This window comes from Nicotiana tabacum, chromosome 8 (genome assembly GCF_000715075.1).
Source record: "Nicotiana tabacum cultivar K326 chromosome 8, ASM71507v2, whole genome shotgun sequence".
Lineage (NCBI taxonomy): Eukaryota > Viridiplantae > Streptophyta > Magnoliopsida > Solanales > Solanaceae > Nicotiana > Nicotiana tabacum.
In genome coordinates, this window is record NC_134087.1 from 6,515,428 (window position 1) to 6,538,437 (window position 23,010).

Consider the following 23,010-nt stretch of genomic DNA (forward strand, 5'->3'; position numbering starts at 1 on the left):
TTATTAGTAGGTCCTACTGACTTTTTCTTTGAACTTATTAATTTATTTTGATTTTTTTCTCTCCTTTTTTCCCTTAAACATTTAACAGAAAATATAAGAAAAAAATTATTTCACAAATCTATTCAAAGAAATCCCCCTTGTTGCACTTTACTAATTCCTCCGTGATTTATCAATAGATAATAAAAAATTAATTGTTTTCTCCAGGATTTATTTTGTTGTCAGATTTCTCTAAAGTAGGGCAATTGTATATAATATCTAGTGAATTAATTTTCATAAAAAATATAAATTGAAAAATATCTGTAGACTTACTTAATCTTTAGAGTGCGTATTAGTATAAGTTTTTGCCTTAAGTAGCTAAAATGATAACGAGCCTTTTTTCTTGTACAAAATTCATAATCTAGTTGAATTTTTATACTTGTTTTCCATGTTATCATAATTATTACGTAATCTTTTTGCTCGATCGATTTGTTTATATTAACTCCAAAGACGAATAATCCGAACCGAAATCCAAATAGACCGAACCGATTAAATTTATACCCTATTTAGTAAATTGTAATATGACTACGTTCAAAAATTTTGACACCCGGAGCCTCTAAATTCTGGATCCGCCTCTGGTTCAATTGAAAGCGTTTTCAATTGCTACAAAACGACTTGCTGGATAAGTGAAGTTTCTTTGACTAAAAATGTACTACATGTTCATTTTTAGTTGTCCACTTTTGATTTTATACTGTCTTTTTTAAAAAAAAAATGAAGTAAGTATTTTACAATTTTATCCATAATAATGATAACATTTCAAAAAGCCTTGGGAGATGATTTGGGGAATGCTTAGTTAATGATAAAGGTCAAACAGAAAAAAAAATATTTTTCTCTTGATTTGCTGAAATAGACAAGTTCAAGTGAAATTGTATTTTTAGTATAGTGTACAAGTAAAGTGAACGGAGGGAGTAGTATATAAGTATAAATGATACTGTTCAGCTTTACTCATTTAATTAGATCTTAATGATACTTCCTCTGATCCATAATAAGTGATTTTTTGGACTTTTTCTTGTAGTCCAAAATATTTGATTTTTTTTTCAGATTTCAAGAATGAATTAATTATTTTTTTCCTACATTGACCTTGGAGTAAATAGTGTTAGAATATGTGTTAGGAGTGTTTATTTGAGAAGATAGTAAAAGTCAATATATATGGTCAATTTCCTTGGTAATTAATGTTAAAAGATGAATTTCTTAATTTGTGTGAAAACAGTCAAAAAATTACTTATTATGGACCGGAAGGAATACTGTTTCAACTTTACTCATTTAATTATCTTTGGCATTCGTGTGTTTCCCTGCTAGACGAAAAAAATGTGGAATTCAAGTACCTTATCTGGAAGTTGAAGAATAATTATATTAAAAAAAAAAGTTTACACTTATTGTTTTTCTTTCATATTGTGCCAAGTTTCAGAAATCAAATGGTCTATACATGGCCACATGTTGAGTGGGTTTATTGGCTTTATATTGTGTTTCTCTTCCTTAATTTATCTGCAGGTACGGAAAGAAGATTGGATGAGTGCCTTAACTTTTGGAAGCCAAGTGAATCAGAGGGTCCAATATTTTTCTAGTATATATGTCTATTTTGCTACTAGCAAACTTCATAATTAAAAAAATAAAGAAAAGGAAAGTTGAAAAGAAAGATTTGATTTGTGGAATCTAAGAGTTATTCAATAATTGAGCACTACTAAAAAACTCAATTTTCTTTCTTATTGGATGAGTCCCTTTCGCTTTTGAAGTACTTTACTTTAGGTTTATAAAATTCTAAAAACTTTGTTAATGCAAACCTAATTTTCGTGCAAAAATTGCAGACCACAATATTTAAACCTATAATTGCTTTGCGAAAATAACCATAAACCAAATTGCTGTTATGTGCATGCACACTTCTTTTCTATTCTCATCTTCCCTCCCAAGTGGAAGTGTCTACGTTTGTAAGGGTTAATTGCACAGAATGTCACTCAATCTGTAATACAATTATAGGAAATTGATTAAACTAATTTTTCTAATGAGCAAGCATTTAGGCACAAGGCATAAGTTCAACAATATTATTATACTCCTAGTCCTGGTTATTAGCGCATAAATCTGGATCTCGGGAGGGTAAATGCTTGTGTCATCAAAATTGAGCAACAAAAGGCTAATATTTGAAAAAAGACTGAAGTAGCATCGATTCCTAAAATTGTTAAATATTTTATTATTGTGAACATTCACAACAAGCCCGTCTAGCTCAGTTGGTAGAGCGCAAGGCTCTTAACCTTGTGGTCGTGGGTTCGAGCCCCACGGTGGGCGTTTACAGTTTTTTACACTTTTTTTGCCACACAGGCCAGTGTATGCTGATTTTCTTCATTCCATTACAAGGTTACACTTAAGGCTTGCGAGGAATTAAAAAGAAGAAAGAGATTAAAGAACGTAAAGGAAAAAAGTTTAGACTTTGACACTTATGCACAAACACAATTTGAATAGGGGAAGAGATCGGAGCTTAACCTGATTTCTCATGCGAGCTGTGGCCTAGTCACACATGCAAAAACAATTATATAATATATATATATATATAATTTTTATTTTATAGAAGAACGCAGAAACAGCTCACCGTCGACATCCCTGCTTAGCCACAAGGGTATTTAAGTATTTTCACATACCTTCTGTGCTCCCTTGCGCTTACACGTGCGCTGAACATTGCTGAGTAAGCTGCATATGAGATGAGAATGCATCTACAGATACTTCTCCTTCTTTTCCATGGAATTTCATCTGGCTTTACTCTGCTCCATCATCTGTTCCGCCGACCTTCTGCTATCTCAGATACCTATCGACTTCTATCCGCGGGTTTTTGTTTTGTCAACATCAGTATTTTTACCGAGGTCTGTATTCTCCTTCAGTTTTCGATTCTCTTCGCAAGTTATTTTTTGCTCAATAATAATACTTTTGCTGAGATTTTCACTGTACTTCCTTTTCGTTTGCTTTGCTTCTTCCTTTGTCAATGGTATTTAGTTAAAATTTTGATTACAAAGGGTGTCCATCTGGCTAATTTGTGATGCTAATAATATCATGTTTTCTTCATTAATGGTATCTTGAGTTTATATTGGTAGCAGTGAATTTTTTTTTAAAGATTGTTCGAACTCTATCTAAGTTATTCCACCGATAAGAAGCTAATTTTTTTTACATTTTCGAGGAAATAGCACACCAGGAGAAAATTCATTAGAACAACTCTCGAATTAGGTTTTCCATTGTTTGGTTACCTTCTGGTAATGACTCCAGCGGAAAAATAAATGATAAAACACGGCTTATTAATAGTGAAGGGAGAGGGAAACAGATAGATCTACTTTGATTAAAGGTGAAGGGATGGCGAGATGACCTGATCAGCAGGTGGGCTTGATCAAGTGGCCTTGAAACCTCAAAGCATAACCAAAGATTTGAAGATTATAGGTTCGAAGTGTCACTAAACAACATTGATTATTGATGTTATTGCATTCTGAATTCAGTATTTATATATACTTAAGAGATATTTTAATACATATACAAGGTCCGAGCCAAAAGCCACTAGATTCGACCGAATCCGTAGTTTATATCCTGCCCCGCGTGCCCTCGAGATCTCACAATGCATTTAAAGAGAACCAACAAGTTTTGTGTCAATTTCATTAGTTAGAAGCTACATAGGTTAATTTAAGCAATACTACGAGGAGACAAATCATGAAGGAATTACAAATACACATAATTAAGCACTAGAACATGACTTTCTAGCAGGAAGTATTAATTTCTGAGTGCTATCAGAAACAGAATGCTTTTTAAAGCAATTAGTTCCAGGTTTCATTTTATAGCTTCCTTATGCCCATTTTTTGAACTTTTGTATTAATTTTCTCCTTTTGGAATGATCATTTGAATGACCTCCATTAATAGGGGACTTAAGCAGGTCCCACTGATGAACTCCTCCTCATGATTTAGTCATTTACTTATGGTACAAACTCTGTGACAATTTTTGTATATTCTTTTTCCAAATTCAATTCTTGATCTTGGTTTTTCTCTTGTTCTTTATTCCTCCTCATTAATTCATCCTTAAACATGCATTATACCACCTTAAGTATATTAGCTCTTTGTCTTCAGTAATAATCAGTGATATTCTTTAGTATTTAGTCGGGCAGAATATTAACTATTATAAACAAGTAACTAAATGTATTATATACCACAAATTATTTACATAAGAATAATCCTTAAAAATTACTATGCTTTTTTGGTTAGAGCAGAACATCTGATGAAATATTCTTATGTAGATCCTTTTAGATAAGCGTAAGAGCTAAGGTATGTGATAAACAATTGAGTATCTGAAATGGTTGTACTTTGAAAGTTATTCAGGACCTCTTTTGTATCATTCCAAGCAAATGGCTGCTAGTGTGAGGCAGATACAAACAAATTCTTTTAAGCTTTGCTTTGAACGCAATGTTAAAAAGATCGAAAAATTAGTCAAATCAAAATCAGATTCTAAAACTTTTATGTGAATTACTTTGCAAGTATCATTAAAAAAATTAATTGTATACATCATGTTGGGCCTATCATGAGTAGTTTTGCTGTTATTTTTCTTTTCCTTTTGGGAAGGGCCTTAGGGATTTCCTATTTGCTGATTCAATATGTTCAAGTGGATGTAGTTGGTGCTTCTTTTCCCCCCCTTAAAGTTACCGCTATTGACTTTCATGATTGTCGTTAGGCAAAGTTATATGATTTTAATCTTTAAAGTTTTCAATATTGAATCCTCTTTCTCGCTTACTACGAATGTTACGAGGGATTACGAAGTCTTTGTGGGTAGATATAGTTGAATGTATGATATAGGTACACCGACGCATAAGATCTGCTGACCAAAAAGTGATCTAAAGCTTCTCTCAATTGCATAGCTAAAGTTAAGATGAGTCTTTAGTAGAAATGATTGCCTCCTCAAAGTTAAAATAGGCTCTGAGCAGATTTGTTCAGAAGTGGAACGAACGTTTTTTCCTTTCATGTTATTTGCAGTATTTATTGATCTAATATTCTCTTTTTTGTTTAATGTGCAGTAGGTGTTATTTATAGTTGTATAAAGATGAAATTGCTTTCTCATCTATAATTTGGTTATGTAGGATAAACTATACATAAATATGTATCATTATCTTTTACTTAACTCGTGCTACTTACAACTACGTGCGCACAATTTATTTTCTACATGCACATTGTTTTGCATGCTTTTACCTGGATAAAAAGAACAAAAAATCAAGTCATTTTGTCTGTTACCCACTAAGTTTTCCTATTGTTTCTCTGTGTTATCCAGTTTTGGTGCCTTAATTGTGCAAAGTGTCTTTTCGTAATTGCATTCGGCATCAACTGCTCATTATTCAGGCTACATTGGTTCTAATATGATAAGAGGAACGGGGAAACTGCTTCTACAAATAGAATAACTTTGCTAGAACTTTATGTCTTATTAAAGTAGCTCTCAAGTTTATCTGTTTTAAAGATTGCCAAACTGCTGAAATTACAGATGCCGGCCGATAAAACAACCATAGCATCAACAAGCTGCTCATCTAAAAAGAAGCGTCAATACTCAACAGAAATAATATCTAAAATGAAGCTTCGGCGACGTGAGCTGTACAAACAACTATCATTTGATAAAAAAGAATCGCTTTTATCACAACGACGATCAAAAGAGTTTGAATCAAAAAGTCAATGCCTACTGCTTGATTCCACTAAAGAAGGGTCATCCTTCAAAGCTAAGGTTGACTTGCATTGGAAAAGAACTCTTACAATACGCGGGCCATGTTCTTTTACTGAGACAGGTAGGAAACCAAAAAGATATAATTTTTATATGATACAGACTAAGTACAAAGACACAGTTATACGTTCACATAGTCTTTGTATATACAAATATATGAATGCAAATACGTGTTCTTTTTCATGACACTACATAGATATCATTTTCTAACGCTTTATATGTTTTGATACTATATTAGCCGATATATCCTTAACTGCTGAGGCGGCTGCTGGGCCGACTGGTGGCTCTAGCAAAGGAAAGAATCTTACTGACCACTTTTCTGTGTTTGAGCTTGGTAATCCGAAGGAAATATCTTGTTTAAACTTGAATATACTCTTTTCTAATATATTAATTATAATTATTTGTATATTAGGTTCAACATTTGCTGCAACCCATGAAGGACATGATACACAAATATTGGCTATCCCAAACAAAGGTTCGTCTCAATTAAATCTTATACCAACACCCACTACTAATCTCTTCTCAACAGTAATGGTATCATCTTTCTAACGCTACTTAGATATCATTTTCTAACACTTTATATGTTTTATTACTATATTAGCCGATATATTTTCAGTTGCTGAGGCGGCTGCTGGATCGACTGGTGGCTCTGGCAAAGGAAAGAATCTTACTGACCACTTTTTCGTGTTTGAACTTGGTAAGTTGGAGAGAATATCTTGTTTAAATTTGAATATACTATCTTCTAATATGTTAATTATAATTATTTGTATATTAGGTTCAACATGTGGTGCACCCCATGAACGACATGATCCACAGGCATTGGCTATCCCAAACAAAGATTCGTCTTAACTAAATCTTATACCAACGCCCACTACTAATCTCTTCTCAACAGTAATGGTATAGTTGTTTTAACTAATATAAACAGGTTATAGATCAACAAGAATAGGTTTGGACATTAAACAACTGCCCAGTAGTGCAAGTATTTTAAAAACGGTACCAAACTGCAAATATTATGGTGCAAAAAAATTTGAATATGAGCCGCCAACATTTTGCTGTAGTAATGGTTCGGTTAAGTTGACATCACATGAAATGCCTACTGAATTGTTGAATCTCTATTTAGGAAGTACTGAAGAATCTGAACACTTTCGCACTTACCTTAGAATGTACAACAACATGTTTGTATTTACTTCACTTGGAGTGAAGTATGACAAAGTTCTAGCAAAAAGGAACCATGAAATTTACACATTTAAAGTACACGGGCAAATGTATCACTTCATAAATGATTTGATTCTGCCAAATCAACAACCATAAAATTTACAGTTGTATTTTTATGATGATAACACAGAAATATTGAATAGAATGGCTTCCTCGAGTATACTTAGACAGTCAGTTGTTGAGAAGCTAATGAATATATTAAAGATAAATCCTTATTGTATATTCTTGAAATCTCTGATACATATCCCAGATTTATCAAACCTTTATATTGCGTTGAAGTGTGGTCCTGGCTTAGATCAACGAGTATATAACCTGCCCAGTGTATCAGATGTAGCAACATTATGGCTAGAACAAGAAACAACCAATAATAGTTCTACACCGCATATTCGAATTCACACTCATAGTAACAAGAGCTAGTTAATAAATTATTATTATGGTTGCTATGATGCTTTGCAATACCCACTTTTATTTCCGTATGGTCAAAATGGATGGCACTGTGGTATCAAAAGATTACACAACCTGGACATAAACTGAGAAAAAAAGAGCTTACTATGAAAATGAACAACTTTCAAGTGTATCAAATATGTGTTCAATTGATGGACTACTTGAGATAGAAGCTGAAGTTCTACAAAAGGGTAAACGAAAAAGGGATACTGTTTCTTGTCGTGAATACTACTGTTACAAACTTCATATGAGAGATAACGAGGAAAACGGAGTTTTACATTCTGGTAGATTATTTCAATAATATTCAGTTAATGAATTCATAAAAGTAGAAACTCAATGGTTAGATTTTGCCTCATTTAATCAAGATTTATTTCGAATTGATGTACTGTAAGGTCTTTTGGATATCCTAAAACTTGGTGAAAGAGAAGCTTCCAAGATAGGAAAAAAGAATTTTCTTCCGACAAGTTTTACAAGTGGTCCGAGAGATATGCGTCAACTTTATATGGATGCTATTGCAACATTTTGGAAAGCCTGATATATTTTTAACTATGACATGCAACCCATGTTCGCCAGAAATAAAAGAACATTTGCTCCCAACTGATGAAACTCAAAATAAGCTTGATTTAATTAGTCGGTTATTTAGAGCAAAGGTAGAAGAGATGAAAACAGATTTATTAAAAAGAAACATATTTGAAAAAGTTGCAGCTTTTATGTACACTACAGAATTTCAGAAACATGTTCTTCCACATGCTCATTTTCTTCTTATACTTGCTGATGACTACAAATTATTAACACCTGAAGCTTACGATAAATTTGTTTCTGCTGAGCTGCCTGATGCTGATAAAAACTCGTACTTACATAAGCTTGTTATTAAACATATGATGCACGGGCCTTGTGGTCATTTGAATCCTATGAATTCATATATGTAGAAGAAAGAGTGCAAATTTAAGTATCCAAAGAGCTTCGCTACTAAAACAACGAAAGGTAACTCATATCCAATTTATAGAAGACGTAACACTGGTAAATATGTGAAAGTTAGAAAACAATTTCTTGATAACTCATAGGTTGTTCCTTACAATCCTTATCTCTTGGGCAAATATAATTGTCATATAAATGTAGAGGTTTGCTCTGATATTAAAGTTGTCAAATATATATACAAATATATTTGTAAAGGACATGATAAGATTTCATTTGGCTTACATGAAAATAACACAAATATAGAAAAAATGAGATAAAAGAGTATCAATCTGCTAGATGGGTATCACCTCCAGAAGCTATGTGGCGGTTATTTGCCTTTCCTATCAGTGAAATGACTCCAAGTGTTTATTATCTCCAGTTACATCTTGATGGGCTACAATTTGTCTCTTTTAGAAAAACGGACACAATAAATAGTATTGTGAAAAACCCTATGATTAAGAAAACGATGTTGACAGAATTCTTCCTGATGAATGAAACAAACAAAGATGCTAAAAAGCTTAAGTTGTTGTATAAAAATTTTTCACAATATTTTGTATGGTCATCTACTTACAAAATGTGGATTCGACGACAACGAGGTAATGTTATCGGGCGTGTTGTAACATGTCATCCAACAGAAGGAGAAAGATATTACCTTAGATTATTACTAATGAATGTAAGAGGACCAAAATCATATAAATATCTTTTGACAGTAAATGGGATATGTTGTGACACATTTAGAGAATCTGCAGAAAAAAGAGGATTGTTGCATTGTGACAACAACTTAGTTGAATGTATGTCTGAGGCTGCCTGCTATCAAATGCCTTATAGTTTAAGACGTTTATTTGCTACAATATTAGTATATTGCAGCCCTAGAAATCCAAGAGAACTGTGGGAACAACTTGAAAATTCAATGTCTGAAGACTTTAATAGCTTAGCCAATATAACGGCAAAAGATATCCACCTTGCTATCTTGAATCACATTAATGATATACTACATTCTATGGGGCATGATATTAATGAATTTAACCTTGTTCCGGAAACTATCAAATCTTCAAAAATAGCAACTGAAGCAAAGGAAGTGTATTTTGAAAGAAATATCATTGTGAGCGATGAAGATTTATTGTTACATACAAAATTAAATACTGAACAAAAGAAGGCATATGACATCATTCTCCAGAGAGTATTTTCTAACAAATCTGGAGCATTTTTTATTGATGGTCCTGGAAGGTAAGACATTCTTATATTGTGCCTTATTAGCAACTGTAAGATCTAAAGGGTTTGTAGCATTAGCAACAACAACTTCTGGAGTTGCAGCCTCGATCCTTCTAGGAGGACGAACGGCTCATTCACATTTTAAAATTCTGATTAATATCGATGAAAAATTCACTTGTAATATCAGCAAGCAAAGCTCACTAGCATATTTTATTCGTGATGCAAAATTGATTGTTTGGGATGAAGTGTCGATGGCAAAAAAGAATATGATTGAAGCTTTAAATTCTCTTCTAAAAGATATAATGGACACAAATACGCTTTTTGGCGGAAAAGTAGTTGTATTTGGAGGAGATTTTAGACAAACTCTTCATGTGGTTCAAAGTGGAAAAAAGGAAGATTTCATTCGGGAAAGTATATTGAACTCCGAAATATGGAATGAGCTTGAAAAACTACGATTATCAGAAAATATGCGTGCAAGAATTGATCCTTCTTTCTGTGAATATTTGATGCGAATAAGAAATGGAATAGAAAAGACAAATATAGATAACAAAATAGAAATTCCGAGATCTCTTATTGTTCCTTATATTACTGAAAGACAATCGTTAGACATGTTATTCAAAATAATATATCCCGATTTACATGTATCTTTTCAAAATTATTCTTTTTTAACTTCCTGTGTTATTTTGACAACAAAAAATGACTTTGTTGATAAAATAAATAATAGACTTATAACTCAATTTCCTAAAGATGCTAAGACATTTGTTGCAACTGATGAAACTATTGAACCGAATGATCAAAGTCAGTTTGAGGATTTTTTACATTCATTGAACCCTGCTAGTTTTCCTCCTTACAGGCTAATATTGAAAGAAAATTGTCCCATCATGTTATTGCGAAATTTAAATCATTGTGAAGGTTTATACAATGGTATACAATTGATATGTTGTGATTTTAAGAGTCGTGTTATAAGCGCTCGAATTTCATGTGGTGATTTTAAGAATACACATGTATTTATTCCTAGAATACCATTACTATCTTCAGATGATGAAAAGTTACCTATCCCATTTAAAAGAACACAATTTCCTGTACGTGTGTGTTTCGCTATGACGATAAATAAAGCACAAGGACAAACATTAGATTATGTTGGCAAAAAGTGCCAAGACCACAGAAAATATTGGAATGGATCAAGTACGAGTGTAAATATAGATGCATTGATATTATAAAGAGAGGAAAACATATCAATGACACAAACTGGATAGAAGTCTTGCACAAACATGCAAAGTGTAGTAGTATAGATTCAAAATGTATAAATGAATGAAGGGGAGGAGAGATACAGATTCATAGGATGGGATTGACTGACTAGGTTCTGTTATGGAGTTTTGATGACTGTTTGATAGATGTAAATGTATTTGTTTCGTGGTGATTAATTAAACTTTTTATTTCCACCAAAAAAGTCTATGCTATCTGTATATGCTTCTTAGTGTTAGTTGATGACTGTCACAACTCCTTTTTCCGCCACCGCGAGAGTGCGTAGGGGAGTTTTCTCCAATTAAAGGACAGTCGAAACGGGATTTGTTTGTTTGTTTCAGAGTCGCCACCTGGGAATTTTAAGGCGTCCCAAGTCACCGGTTTTAATCCCTGAATCGAGGAGAATATGACTCTGTCTATTTAACAGTCTGCGCACCAGAAATCCGGATAAGGAATTCTGTTAACCCGGGAGAAGGTGTTAGGCATTCCCGAGTTCCGTGGTTCTAGCACGGTCGCTCAACTGTTATATTCGGCTTGATTATTTTGATTTGTAAAATACATTTTTATTGCATGATTTTATTGTTACCGCTTCTATTTAGATTTAAAGACCCTTCTTTGAATCGAATCACGCGTACGTATATTCGTGTTATAAATTATATTTTTTTAAAAACATGCGGAGTTGTGTCACGCGCACGTGTACACAATAATATAGATAATATTTTTATTATAATAATTATTTTCGAATATGCTTTAATAAAATCAAGAACATTTGCCATTTTTGTATAATTAAGTAGTGCACCTCACATCTCGGGTTTTTTATGAAATTAATAATGATATTCTCCGAGGAATCCCTTTTATTAAATATTCGATCGAAATTGTGCGAACGCATAATCCGAATTGCTTTTAGAAATATAATCAGGTTACGCGAACGTATCTCTAATCACAAAAATATTCTTGATAAGGTTCTCTACAAATTGTTATTATGTGTTGACCGCGAGCCTTGTTTTATACATATGAATCATATACCTCAAATTTTAAAGAATTAATGACGTGAAAAAAGAAAACAGACAATATGTGTCTAAAACTAACATTTTTTCGTGGATACAACATTTGGATGTCCATAAATCGAATCGTGTATAAAATTGGGAAAGAACTTAAAATGATAAACAAATTAATAGTTTCCACAGAATCTTCATTGTTTCATTTAAGGCGAACTCTTCTTCTATATATCTTTTACATAAAATGCCACGATTCGTTTATAAATCCTATGTCCTTCTCATGTATTTGTTTTAGTCCAAAGTTGCAATGGTTTGGTTAATGTTTGCAATGGAAGATAAGAGTCAAGTTGATAAGAAAGAGAACTATTATACAAATTGATTCAATAAAATTACATCTCATGCAATATAGTTGTACGTTTGAACTATTCCTAATATTCTAAACTCGTAACGAGCTGTATCAATTCACCTTCCACATATGATTATATATATACTCATCATCATGCCATATGTGAACATACAACTTATATCAATCTAAACCAAAATCATTTTTTACAAGATATACTAATAATGTAATTTCTTGATACTTCCATTCTACTTTACATTTAGCTAACAATATTACGGGATGTAATTAATGGCCCATTTTATGCCATGTTCCCTACCTTGATATTTCAATCATGACTTCACTTAATGAAAATTCCGAAATAGATGATATTATTACAACTCTTAAACGAACTTTAAGAGGTAACCATTATCTTATATTCATTACGCCAAACGTACTACTATATTAATCAACTGAAACAAAAACCAAATTTTTAACTAATGAACTTGAACGAATAGAAAACAGAATTATAATTCCCGAACTTCATTAATTTGTCATGTTGAAGCTTTTCGTGACATGAATTTACAGATATGTACCTGATATTGGAAGCAAAAGAAAATGAAGATGAGAATCAGCAGCAGTAATAACAGTACAACAGCAACAACTGCCCAGCAACAGTAACAACCCAGTAACAGACCGGTGGAGTAGTAATCCCAAAAATAAAAGCTTTAAGCTTTGAATGAAACAACAACCATTAATACTAATTTCAAACAAAGAAAGAAAGCAAAAGATTTTTTAGTTTTTATTTTTATTTTTTGAAAGCTTAAATATTTTTCGGAATTTTTCTTTCTCTTAAATGTTCAGCCCTTTTTTTTCTTCTCTCTTTTTCTTCTCAGATTCGTGTGTATTTTTTCTTGTCTGTATGTGTTCTCTATCTGATTTCAAGACTTCATATATATAACCCATCCCATAAACCTTTCAATTAATTAAAATCCATACTTTTTCCCTACCCAACCCATTATCTTCCCACTCATCCCCATTACATTAAATAAACATATCACACCACCCCATTTCATTTTGTCCCCCATGCTTCACTTAAAATAATACAAGATTCCCCCCACTACATTTTGTCTTGTCCCCCCTTTATATTAAATAACCATATCACAACCCACCCCATTTTATTTTGTCCCCCATGCTTCAAAATAAACAATTACAAAATGTACAATTCCTAAACTACCCCTCCGACCCTATTACAAATTACTATTTTACCCCCGAAAGTACTGTAAATTACCAAACTACCCATCAGCTATAACACATCATTTAATCAAACTTTAACCAAAATATAGGCAATATGATTAATTTCTAACAATGTTCAAACAACAAATTTCATGAACATGATTTCTTCAACATTTCAATAATAAATCACATGAACATGATTTCAACCACAAATCATATGAACACAAATTGAACAACCAAGAACAACTAAAATTTGATTGAACAATATTTTTAGAAACAACAAACCTATTTTCGGATTTAAACAACAACAACAATCAAACAAGTACATTTAGATTTCTAAATTCAATAATATTGAACTTAAAATCAATTCTAACAACATTACAACAAACAATTCCTATATTAAATTTAAACAAGATTATGAGACAAATTCAAGAAATAATCATAAGTGATAAACAAGAAATCAAACTATACAAATTTCGGATTCAAGAACAATCAAACAAAGTATGAACATGAATTAGTCTATTTTAACACAACAAACATGACAGATTAAATGATTAAATCAATATATTTCCTTTAACACAACTAAATTCTTTTTAGACAAATAACAAGATCGACGAATAAACAATTATGAACTTAAGCTTGAACTTAACAATATCAACAATTTCTAACATAAACACATGAAACAAATTGAAGAAATAATCAATTAAATTTCAATTTGAATCTAACAAACATTAAACTAACAAATATTCACTTAAACAACAATACAAACATGAAATAAACATGAAACATAACTAATTAATCTTTCGTTTGAAATCTGAAAAATTAATTTAACAAACAACACATGAGCATGAACTAAAAATTAATTCAAACGATAAACAAAACAAACATTTGCCGATTTTAGATTCGAAAATATCAAAGCAAAATACGGACAAAATAAAACTCAAAAACTACTAACCGGATCGAAATGAAATATGTACGGACTGTTTCGACGAACCTCGAATGGGAATGAATCTGTCCGGATTCGACGACGAACTCAACGACGAACTCACCTTCCTTGTAAACTTTGACGAACTCAAAACGACGCTCGAAGACCTCGACTAAAACTCAACCGAGCAGCTCGTCTGAAGATATAACAGCTGGAACGAAGGAGAAGTGATGAACGGAAGCAGCTGGAAGTGAAGAAGAAGGTGGAACGGGGAGCAGCTGGTCGACGTTTGGACGCCATGGACGTGAAGCAGAAGCAACATCTCGGAGATGGATTCCATGGCGACGCTCAAGCTGAAGAAGACGAAGAAGAACAGCAGCAGCTGAGGCTTGTTTTGGCCTCAAGCTGCTCGACGGAAGCAGCTGGTCGATGCTCATCCATGGCGGAATGGACTGCTCCCGATGGCAGCGTGCGAGCTTGGCCGTGACGAGCAGCGGCGATGGGAGCTTCGAACAACAGCTGACTCGTCGAAGCTGTGTTCGTTTGGTTGTTTGGTTGAGACAGAAGCAACATGGTCAGCCATGAGCATCGAGCTCAAGCTTGAGCTCGACGAGCTTCGTCAATGGCGGATAGGGCTAGGAATTTTGGACGAAGAAGAAGGAAATGAAGACGATATAGCCATGGGTGGTCGGAGAGCAGCTTTGTTGCTGCGTTAACTGTTGGACGAAGGGTGGTCGACGGGCGGACATGGGAGGGCAACTTGGAACTTGAGGAAGAAGAAGAAGATAGGAGGGTGGCGGATGATTTTGCAATTTTTTTTTAGGGTTTTCTTCATTTTGTTTTGTTTTGTTTTTTTGTAAAATGTTATACAAAAGGGGTTTGGGTCTTTTGGGTTATGGACTGGGTCGACCCAGTTCGAAATGGACTGGGTCGTAGGGAAGATTGGGCCAATTTTTGGGCCTGTGGCTTGAAATTGAAGAAGAGGCCTAATTCCAACTTTCTTTATATTTTTTGCTTTCTTTTCTTCTTTTATTTCTCTAAAACTAAATTATAAAAATACTTAAACTATTATTAAGAACTAAATTAAGTTATAAAAGCGCAAATTAACTCCCAATAACAATTAACGCACAATTAAGTATTAATTAAGCATAAAATCGTGGACATTAAAATGCTAAAAATGCAAACGATGCCTATTTTGTAATTTTTAATTTTTGTAAAACAAATTTAATTACTAACAATTGTAGAATTAAATCCTACATGCAAAATGCGACATATTTTTGTATTTTTTTTATTAATTTAGCAAATAAACATGCACAGACAAATACAAATAATTATTCAAAATATCACAAAATATCACAAAATTGCACACCAAAGAAGAATCATTTTATTTTTGAATTTTTTGGGAGTAATTCTCATATAGGGCAAAAATCACGTGCTTACAATGACAATGTACTCTTTCCTGCATCAGTTGTGCTTATAAAAAAATGAGACCTCTCTCATGAATTAGTGATAAATTTTATTTTTCTAGAAAAGAAAGTTACAACAGGCGTGACACTCATTTGGATAAGAATTATTCATCAATTCTCAAATGCTAGCAGCCTGAGTATGGATTTATTTGATGCACACTATTTTTGAAAAAATTAGGAATTAGAACTTCCTACTGCTACAATCCCACTAAATTACAGTATTTGTGTTTTATGAAAGATTTGCACACAGTAATAAACCAGACACATAATCTGATCCACAACCACTACATTACATGAGATTAAAAAAGATCATAACAACGTGTACACAAACACCACTAACAAATTTTTAGTAATAAAACATCTCAATATACACAATTTTTCCTTGTTCTTGAGTTTTGATATTCATATAATATTTATCAAAATAAAACACAGTATAATACAAAATGTTGGGCCCGGGCTTGCACGGGCCTATCCCATCTAGTATATATATATAATTTTGACAAAATTTCTGATTTTGCCACCGCCCGTGATGGATTACTTTCAGAAGCGGAATCAGGATTTGAAGTTTATGGGTTCCGAATTTGCTACCGAACTCATAACTCATTTAGTTACTGGGTTCACAGTTAAATATTTATATATATTTAGTTATTTTCTAATACAAAATAGGGTTGAAGTAAAAACTAATGGGTTCATCCGAACCCGTTAATCATACACTACCTCCACCCATGATTACTTTATTTTTGAATGGGCGGTAACATTGGGTAAGTAAGTGTTGGCATGAAAAAGATGAAGGGTAATCTCAAGAAAGAAGCCTCCTTTTCTATGCACCTTAGCTTCCCTGCCTTCAGCAGCCTTCTTAAAGCTATTGTAGCTTTTATTTATGGAGTACATAATTAAAGCAATTTTACCTTTAGAACTATATGAGGAAGACAAAGTCAATAATGCACGTATCCTGGCAAGAAATAGGCCACGTACACATAAAAGCCAACAGGTACTATTGTTTTTTCCGAACCAGCTCTTTGACAACTGATTTTAGAAACAAGTTTATGTTGCCTTTCCGCTTGCGTTTAAAGATTGGTACATATCTGTAAATGTACTGTATTATTTCTGAAACATGTTTTTCCTTAATTCGTAAATATTTTCTCTTTAACGTTCTTGTTCATGTAATTAGTATGAGTATTTCCTTTAGCAGATACTAATTTAGCACTGGAAAAGGTAAAGTGATAGTTTTGCACTGAAAAAGGTAAAGTGAGTTCCAAATACCAACCGTCTCAAATTTGCAATTAATCCATGTGAAAGGAGAGGAAAAAATGGCAAACTTATAAAAGACTCTCTTAAAGCTGGATATCCTTTAATAATTGAACAAATAGAATATTGAATCAACTCCTAATATCCATGTTCCGTGCCCAAACGTGTCAACTTTAACATAAACATGATAGAATACTTCACTGCATCCTCTTCCTCTATATGAAGGCTCCTATATATAGACCTCTCATATATTGCTTCCACATAAACTCACATCTCTACCAACTCTCTCTCCTTACTTCTTAAGTGAAGAAACAAAAATCCACAAACCAAAAAGAAGTCTGCACCTGATATATACTACTTATATACAGAGAGAATGGATCAAAATGTACCAGTAATGGCAAAAAAGTTCTGGAAAATAGTTCGAGTAGCTTTTTTCATGCTGAGGAAAGGGTTATCAAAGAGGAAACTAATGTTTGATCTCAACTTATTAATGAAGCGTGGCAAAATTGCTAGCAAAGCCGCCATTCAAAACCTCATGTTCCACCATAATAATAATAATACCTACGGCCACCAATGTCCTTCCTCCACCTCATCTTCCAAAGAGTACTACGAATTCAGCTGCAGTAACAGCCCAGCTTTCCACCTTCCCTATAACCTCAACAAGCGCAGTAAGCACAGTCATCACCATGCACCTGCAACTGACGACGACGTTTTAATGGTGAACGCGGCCGTGTTGAAGGCGTTGGAGATGATTCAGAGTGAAACGGCGTCGCCTGCTTTGCCTGGATTTGGGAGAACTCCTACGGCGAGGCAATTAAGGGTAACTGATTCGCCGTTTCCTCTTAGAGATGGAGAGGGTAACAGTCACGTGGATGAGAAAGCTGATGAATTCATTTCAAGATTCTACAGAGATTTGAGACGAGAAGCTTTTGCTTTTGCTTAATTTTTTTTTTTTTAAAGATTTTGAGAGTTTCATGCATGTAATTGTGTCCTTTGCAATAAAGAAGAAGGATATTGGATTTTAAACAGTTTCTCAGCGTTAATTGGTGGAGTAGAGGAAAATTTGCCGCTTCCATTATCAGAAGAAAAAGAAAATAATGCTATAGTATATAAATGTGATGATACCGTCCCTTTAATTTTGATTCTTCCTATGACATTTTCAAGGCTAAAGTCCTGAAATTTTGCATCCAAAAAATTCTCTCTTGAGTAGATTGTCGAGTATTCGTTACCTTTTCTTCTCGAAAATAAGAAAAGTAAAAAGTGAAATTAGAAATCATTATTTACTCCTACAAGTTAAAGTAAATCATATTGAACAAGGTTAGTGTTTAACCAAAAAATTGGATTTCGGTCAAAGCTTTAATTTAGATGAACTCGGGTTACTGATAATCAAAAGAATATATGAAAGAAAGTAATTTGGCTAGTAATAAGATAATCAGAAGAAAAACAAGTAAATCGGTATATTCAGATAGTATTTCGTGTCCCTACAATTGATCCGTTCTCTCCCTTTTACAGCTATTTTGGAGATATGCGTTTTGCTTTTGTCATAATAAGGCCATTATGGACAATTAAAGACATTAAATGCTATGTTACATAATCATTGTATTTAATACAGATTCTCTAACGTTTTTAGTATTTAAGGCTCATTAAATGTTGTATCTGTATTCCCATGTAGTGTCAGATTCATTCCCCTTGATTCTTGGACTTAAATAAGTACGAGCGCTGAGTCTTTTGGATAACCGCTCGTGCTTCTTCCTTTACCTCTGCTCATATCTGTTGCAACTCGTGCCTCTTTGCTAGTTGTAACTCTTTGACCAGTCTATGTGTCACGACACGTCATCTTTACACCACTTTAATATGTAAACTCAATTCTTTCGAATACAGATGGTCCCCCCACTTGCCATTTATTCATCGATTGAATATTTGGGAAGTGAATTTCACTAAAATGAGGATTTTTGTCACCATTAATGCTATGACAGAATCAATGCTTCAATTGTCACTTTTCTTTAATGCTCTTCACACATGTCACCTTTTCATTAGTTCTACAGTTTTGCAGCACTTTTTAAGGCTTTTTCACAGCTTCACTATTCACGAAGCGTCAGTTATCATTATTATGGTCCTTCCATCATCACCCCTTTTTCTTTGGCGGTTGCTTATCAGTATAAATATAACTTCCTTCTTTGTCTTTACCACATAAAGTTTTCTGAACATCCAATTTTCTCAAATCTCTGTTTGCTTCTTCATCGTATCATCATGTCTTCACCAAACCCTAACCCTAGAAGGGTTTCCATTGTTGATACCTTCCCTAATGCCCCTAGTAGTAGCAGAAGAGGAGGTAGGCTCCGTAGTTTAGGGTATGCACGTGGTTCTTCTATTCCTTCACCTAGTTCTGGCCCTTCTTCTAGAACTACAGGTTTTCTTTCATAAAGATCTTCTTCTAGGGATAAAGAACCTTCTGAACCTCTTCGTGAGCCTTCAGTAGAAGAGATAGTTCCTGCGGAACTATCTTTTTATCATGACAGAGAGTCTCTTAGAAACCAAGTATCTTCTTTAGATCGTGCTGATATCTATCCCACTCAAATTACTGAAGGTTTGATTTCTATAGTTCGTAGAGACTACCATTGGAGTCATGATTTTCCTATTATCATTCCCAATCCGAATCAAAGAATACTTCTTATTTAACCGGATTTTCCTTTGTTTATACATACCCTTTTACTTTAGGATTTAAACCAGCTATTGACCCTGTTATCCTTGAGTTCTGTCATTTCTTTGATGTTTGCTTGGGTCAAATTGGCCCAATAATATGGAGGGCTATTGCATGTTTGAGGCATTTGACCAACACAGCCAATGTGCCTTTTACTTTCCCTCATCCGATCCACCTTTACTCCCTAGACTCATTCGTAATGGTATTTTTACACTAGTAGCCAGAAGCAAAAGAGTTTTAGTGAGCCCTGAAGATGACAAAGACCGTGGCTGGTATGCCAGGTTTGTTGCTGCCCCCACCGTTGGTTTAGTGGGTGATGAGAACGTTCCCTTCCCTGAGAAGTGAAATTTTGCACGTGAGTCTTCTGACTTTCTCGTACCTTTTTCTTCAAGTTTGTTGATTTTTCTCCTAATTTTCCTTTTCTTTTTTAGCAATCATGGGAGTTGTGGAAGATGTTCCCAATTTCTGTGATTGGGTAGACAAGCTATTGAAGATTGCTCCAATGGATGGTAGATCTTGGAAGACCCTTTCCCGGCGATTTGGTTGGAAAGTAAAAACTCATGGTAAGAGCTTTTATTTTATTTTATCTTACATATATTTTTTATTTCTATGAACTAATTTCAATCCTTCTTTCTATCAGGATTTGCTATTCGAGGAGTTACTGTCGAGGCGGTCGCGACTTCTCGTATCTCTTTGGAAAGGGCCCAAGAAATAATCTTGAGTTCTTCATCAAAGAGAAAAGCCGTTGATGGACAAGATTCTGAAGAAGAGGAAGATGGGGGCTCTTTGGTAACAAGGCCAAGGGCTCGAAGACGCATCATTTCTGATGAAGAAGAAGAAGCATCCCCCTGCCGTTCTATTCCCCTTACCGAGTTTGTTGAGGCCCCAGTAGTGATTCCTGACGATGATGTTGCTCCCGTTGCTGCTCATGACTCTGTTGAGCAGCTTTTTATCAGCGGGTTTAGTGGTGAAGGCTTAGGCCCAGTTTTGGATGAAACACCTCTGGCTTCTTTTTCTACACACGTGTCTGTGACTCCTTCTTTGCCGATCTCTGTTATTTTTCCTCCGCATACTGTCTTTACTACTTCTATTGTTCATATTCAACAATTCCTCCCCCAATCATTCACCGTGCTGAAGTTGGATCCTCAAGTAGGAGTGGTGCTATGAGGCAAGTGATCATTGAAGTTCCCGCTAAGGTCAATCACTTAAGGAAATCAGGTCAAGCAGATATATGGCTAAAGCCCTTAATTGGACCAATTGAAAGAGCCAAGCTAGAGAGCCATAGCTCTTTGACTTTGATGAATGATATTGTGACGCTTCTTTAAAGGTATTCCCCTTCTCCTTTTTCCTTTGTTGTGCTTTAAAATTTTTTCTATCTTTGAGATTCTCATTTCTCTTCCTTTTTTTAAATATTTTTATAGGCCAATCTTATCGGCACAGAGATGATGAAAAAGGTTGCCCTCTCAGAGCAATTAGTGTGTGATTCTCAATTAGAGGTTGTCACACCTCTTTTTTCCGCCCCCGCGAGGGGTGAAGGAGTTTTTCCAATTAAAGGACAATCGAAACGGGATTGGTTTGTTTATTTCAGAGTCGCCACTTGGGAGATTTAGGGTGTCCCAAGTCACCAATTTAATCCCGAATCGAGGAAAAGAATGACTCTGTTTAACAGTCCGCGAACCAGAAATCTGGATAAGGAATTCTGTTAACCCGGGAGAAGGTATTAGGCATTCCCGAGTTCCGTGGTTCTAGCACGATTGCTCAACTGTCATATTCGGCTTGTTTATATGATTTTATACAATTATGAGCTCATGTGCAAGTTTTAACTTTTAACCGTTTTTGTCATTATTATATTTTTTTTCATCAAGAATTGCAACATCATGGAGATACATCTCCAACCACGTCACATCAATGCACCCGTGGTTGTTGGCATATTTCAACTCTGTTGAGATTTGGATTTGGGTCACATAAATGTGCACCCGAGTTTTAAGAAAATTAAATTATTAAAGGTGCGCCTAAAGCGACTAGCGTATCATTTACTTTGGGTAGGGCCGTAAAATTTTGCTAAGCGGTCCATCCCGAAGTCTAAGCAATTTCAAAGCAAATATTTACCGAGGGCCCCACAATTTTATATTTTTATTCGGCGAGACTCATCTCATTCTTATTTTTTAAAAGGAATTTGCAACGTCATGGACATGCATCTCGGACCACGTCACAATCAATATACCCGTGATTAGAGACACATTTCGACTCCGTTGAGATTTGGATTTGGGTCACATAAATGTGCACCCGAGTTTAAGAAGGTAAGATTTATAAAAATGCGCGCCTAAAGCTATTAGCGCATTATTATTTTAGGTAAAGCCATGGAGTTCGCTAAACGGCCTATCCCGAGTTCTAAGTAATCAACACATACATATTTGTGAGGGCCCCGCAATCTGTGCGTTTTATTTGGCGAGGCTCATCTCATTTTTATTTAAAAGGTCGTCCTATAGTGGCTATGTTTTCTATTGAGTTTGTCTCTAATAATGAAAGAAGAAGAATGGGCCAACTTTATTTACATGCTTACAAGTTAGTTATAGTCGGGTTCCGAATATTATTTGCAAAATCCGAAACATGAACGCGTATATGGGCAATCGTTTAGATATTATGGGCCCAGGCCCAATGTGCACAACGTGAAACTCGACCTGGGCCATCCTTATTCCAATTGGGCTTAGTCAACTTATTTTGTATATGTTTGACATTTATAAGGGGGGGGGGGGGCTGAAATATAAAGTACTGCTTGTCTGGTCAAGCAATATTCCTACCAATTTGAAAACAAGCCATTTGTTTAAAGAAGTAACTATTAGGTACCTAACATACTTCTTGACAAACAATAATGAACTAATAGAACATGGCTACTACAACATTAGTCCCTTTTAATTATAAGCAAAACATAGAGTTCTCCAACTAAATGATATGTATAAAGGTTCAATTACATCACAGCTAACTACATGGTTCTAGTAGAGAAAGTAAACTATCATACATACAACTAACGTTCAGTATATTTCTAAAGTTAATTCAAAGTAACTTCAACTCTTCATTTTTGTATTCATGCTTCAAATTTCAGCCTACATTGACCAGTGTATCAGTTGTGTACCTGGTATAGGAAAGCAAAAGAAGAAGAGGAATGATCAATGCAGTAGTAGCATACACAACAACAACAAATAGGAAAACAACAACACAACCCCAGCAGTCAGATTTTTGTTACCAACAGCAAACCCAGCAGAAAAATCCAATAATAACCAGTAGGAGGAAC

At 34.3% G+C, this 23,010-nt stretch overlaps 3 protein-coding genes and 1 non-coding gene across 9 annotated transcripts; all 4 read left to right on the forward strand.

Moving 5' to 3' along the window:
- Positions 1 to 2,243: 2,243 nt before the first annotated feature.
- Positions 2,244 to 2,316, forward strand: TRNAK-CUU (transfer RNA lysine (anticodon CUU)). The gene has a single exon. It is a non-coding gene; the product is annotated as a tRNA-Lys (tRNA).
- A 364-nt stretch (positions 2,317 to 2,680) lies between these two features.
- LOC107766495 (uncharacterized) lies at positions 2,681 to 6,894 on the forward strand. Of its 6 annotated transcripts, none has more exons than XM_016585295.2 (6): positions 2,684 to 2,885; positions 5,522 to 5,816; positions 5,991 to 6,086; positions 6,165 to 6,227; positions 6,369 to 6,449; positions 6,528 to 6,894. In XM_016585295.2, exons 1-6 carry the CDS (start codon positions 2,727 to 2,729, stop codon positions 6,599 to 6,601), a joined length of 768 nt encoding a protein of 255 aa, XP_016440781.1. In that variant the 5' UTR covers positions 2,684 to 2,726; the 3' UTR covers positions 6,602 to 6,894. The 6 variants fall into 6 exon arrangements, with proteins under 6 accessions (XP_075075028.1, XP_016440781.1, XP_016440783.1 ...); XM_016585294.2 differs by having other exon boundaries at positions 2,687 to 2,885; positions 6,354 to 6,449; XM_075218927.1 differs by having other exon boundaries at positions 2,681 to 2,885; positions 5,991 to 6,227.
- A 656-nt stretch (positions 6,895 to 7,550) lies between these two features.
- Positions 7,551 to 10,438, forward strand: LOC142162952 (uncharacterized). The gene is made up of 5 exons (XM_075220184.1): positions 7,551 to 7,695; positions 7,985 to 8,261; positions 8,633 to 9,595; positions 9,768 to 9,991; positions 10,434 to 10,438. Exons 1-5 carry the CDS (start codon positions 7,551 to 7,553, stop codon positions 10,436 to 10,438), a joined length of 1,614 nt encoding a protein of 537 aa, XP_075076285.1.
- A 6,888-nt stretch (positions 10,439 to 17,326) lies between these two features.
- LOC107829904 (uncharacterized) lies at positions 17,327 to 18,196 on the forward strand. The gene has a single exon (XM_016657375.2). The coding sequence runs from the start codon at positions 17,391 to 17,393 to the stop codon at positions 17,958 to 17,960; it is 570 nt and encodes a 189-aa protein (XP_016512861.2). The 5' UTR covers positions 17,327 to 17,390; the 3' UTR covers positions 17,961 to 18,196.
- Positions 18,197 to 23,010: the final 4,814 nt, after the last annotated feature.

Excerpts from the sequence above, each read along its gene's own strand:
- LOC142162952 (XM_075220184.1), top strand. The coding sequence starts at position 7,551 with ATGTGTTCAATTGATGGACTACTTGAGATAGAAGCTGAAGTTCTACAA. Across the intron at positions 7,696-7,984 it reads AAACGGAGTTTTACATTCTG|AAATAAAAGAACATTTGCTC; the intron begins GTAGATTATTTC and ends CATGTTCGCCAG. Across the intron at positions 9,596-9,767 it reads TTTATTGATGGTCCTGGAAG|CAAGCAAAGCTCACTAGCAT; the intron begins GTAAGACATTCT and ends TTGTAATATCAG.
- LOC107829904 (XM_016657375.2), top strand. The coding sequence starts at position 17,391 with ATGGATCAAAATGTACCAGTAATGGCAAAAAAGTTCTGGAAAATAGTT.
- LOC107766495 (XM_075218926.1), top strand. The coding sequence starts at position 2,727 with ATGAGAATGCATCTACAGATACTTCTCCTTCTTTTCCATGGAATTTCA. Across the intron at positions 2,886-5,521 it reads ACATCAGTATTTTTACCGAG|ATGCCGGCCGATAAAACAAC; the intron begins GTCTGTATTCTC and ends CTGAAATTACAG. Across the intron at positions 5,817-5,990 it reads ATGTTCTTTTACTGAGACAG|CCGATATATCCTTAACTGCT; the intron begins GTAGGAAACCAA and ends ATACTATATTAG.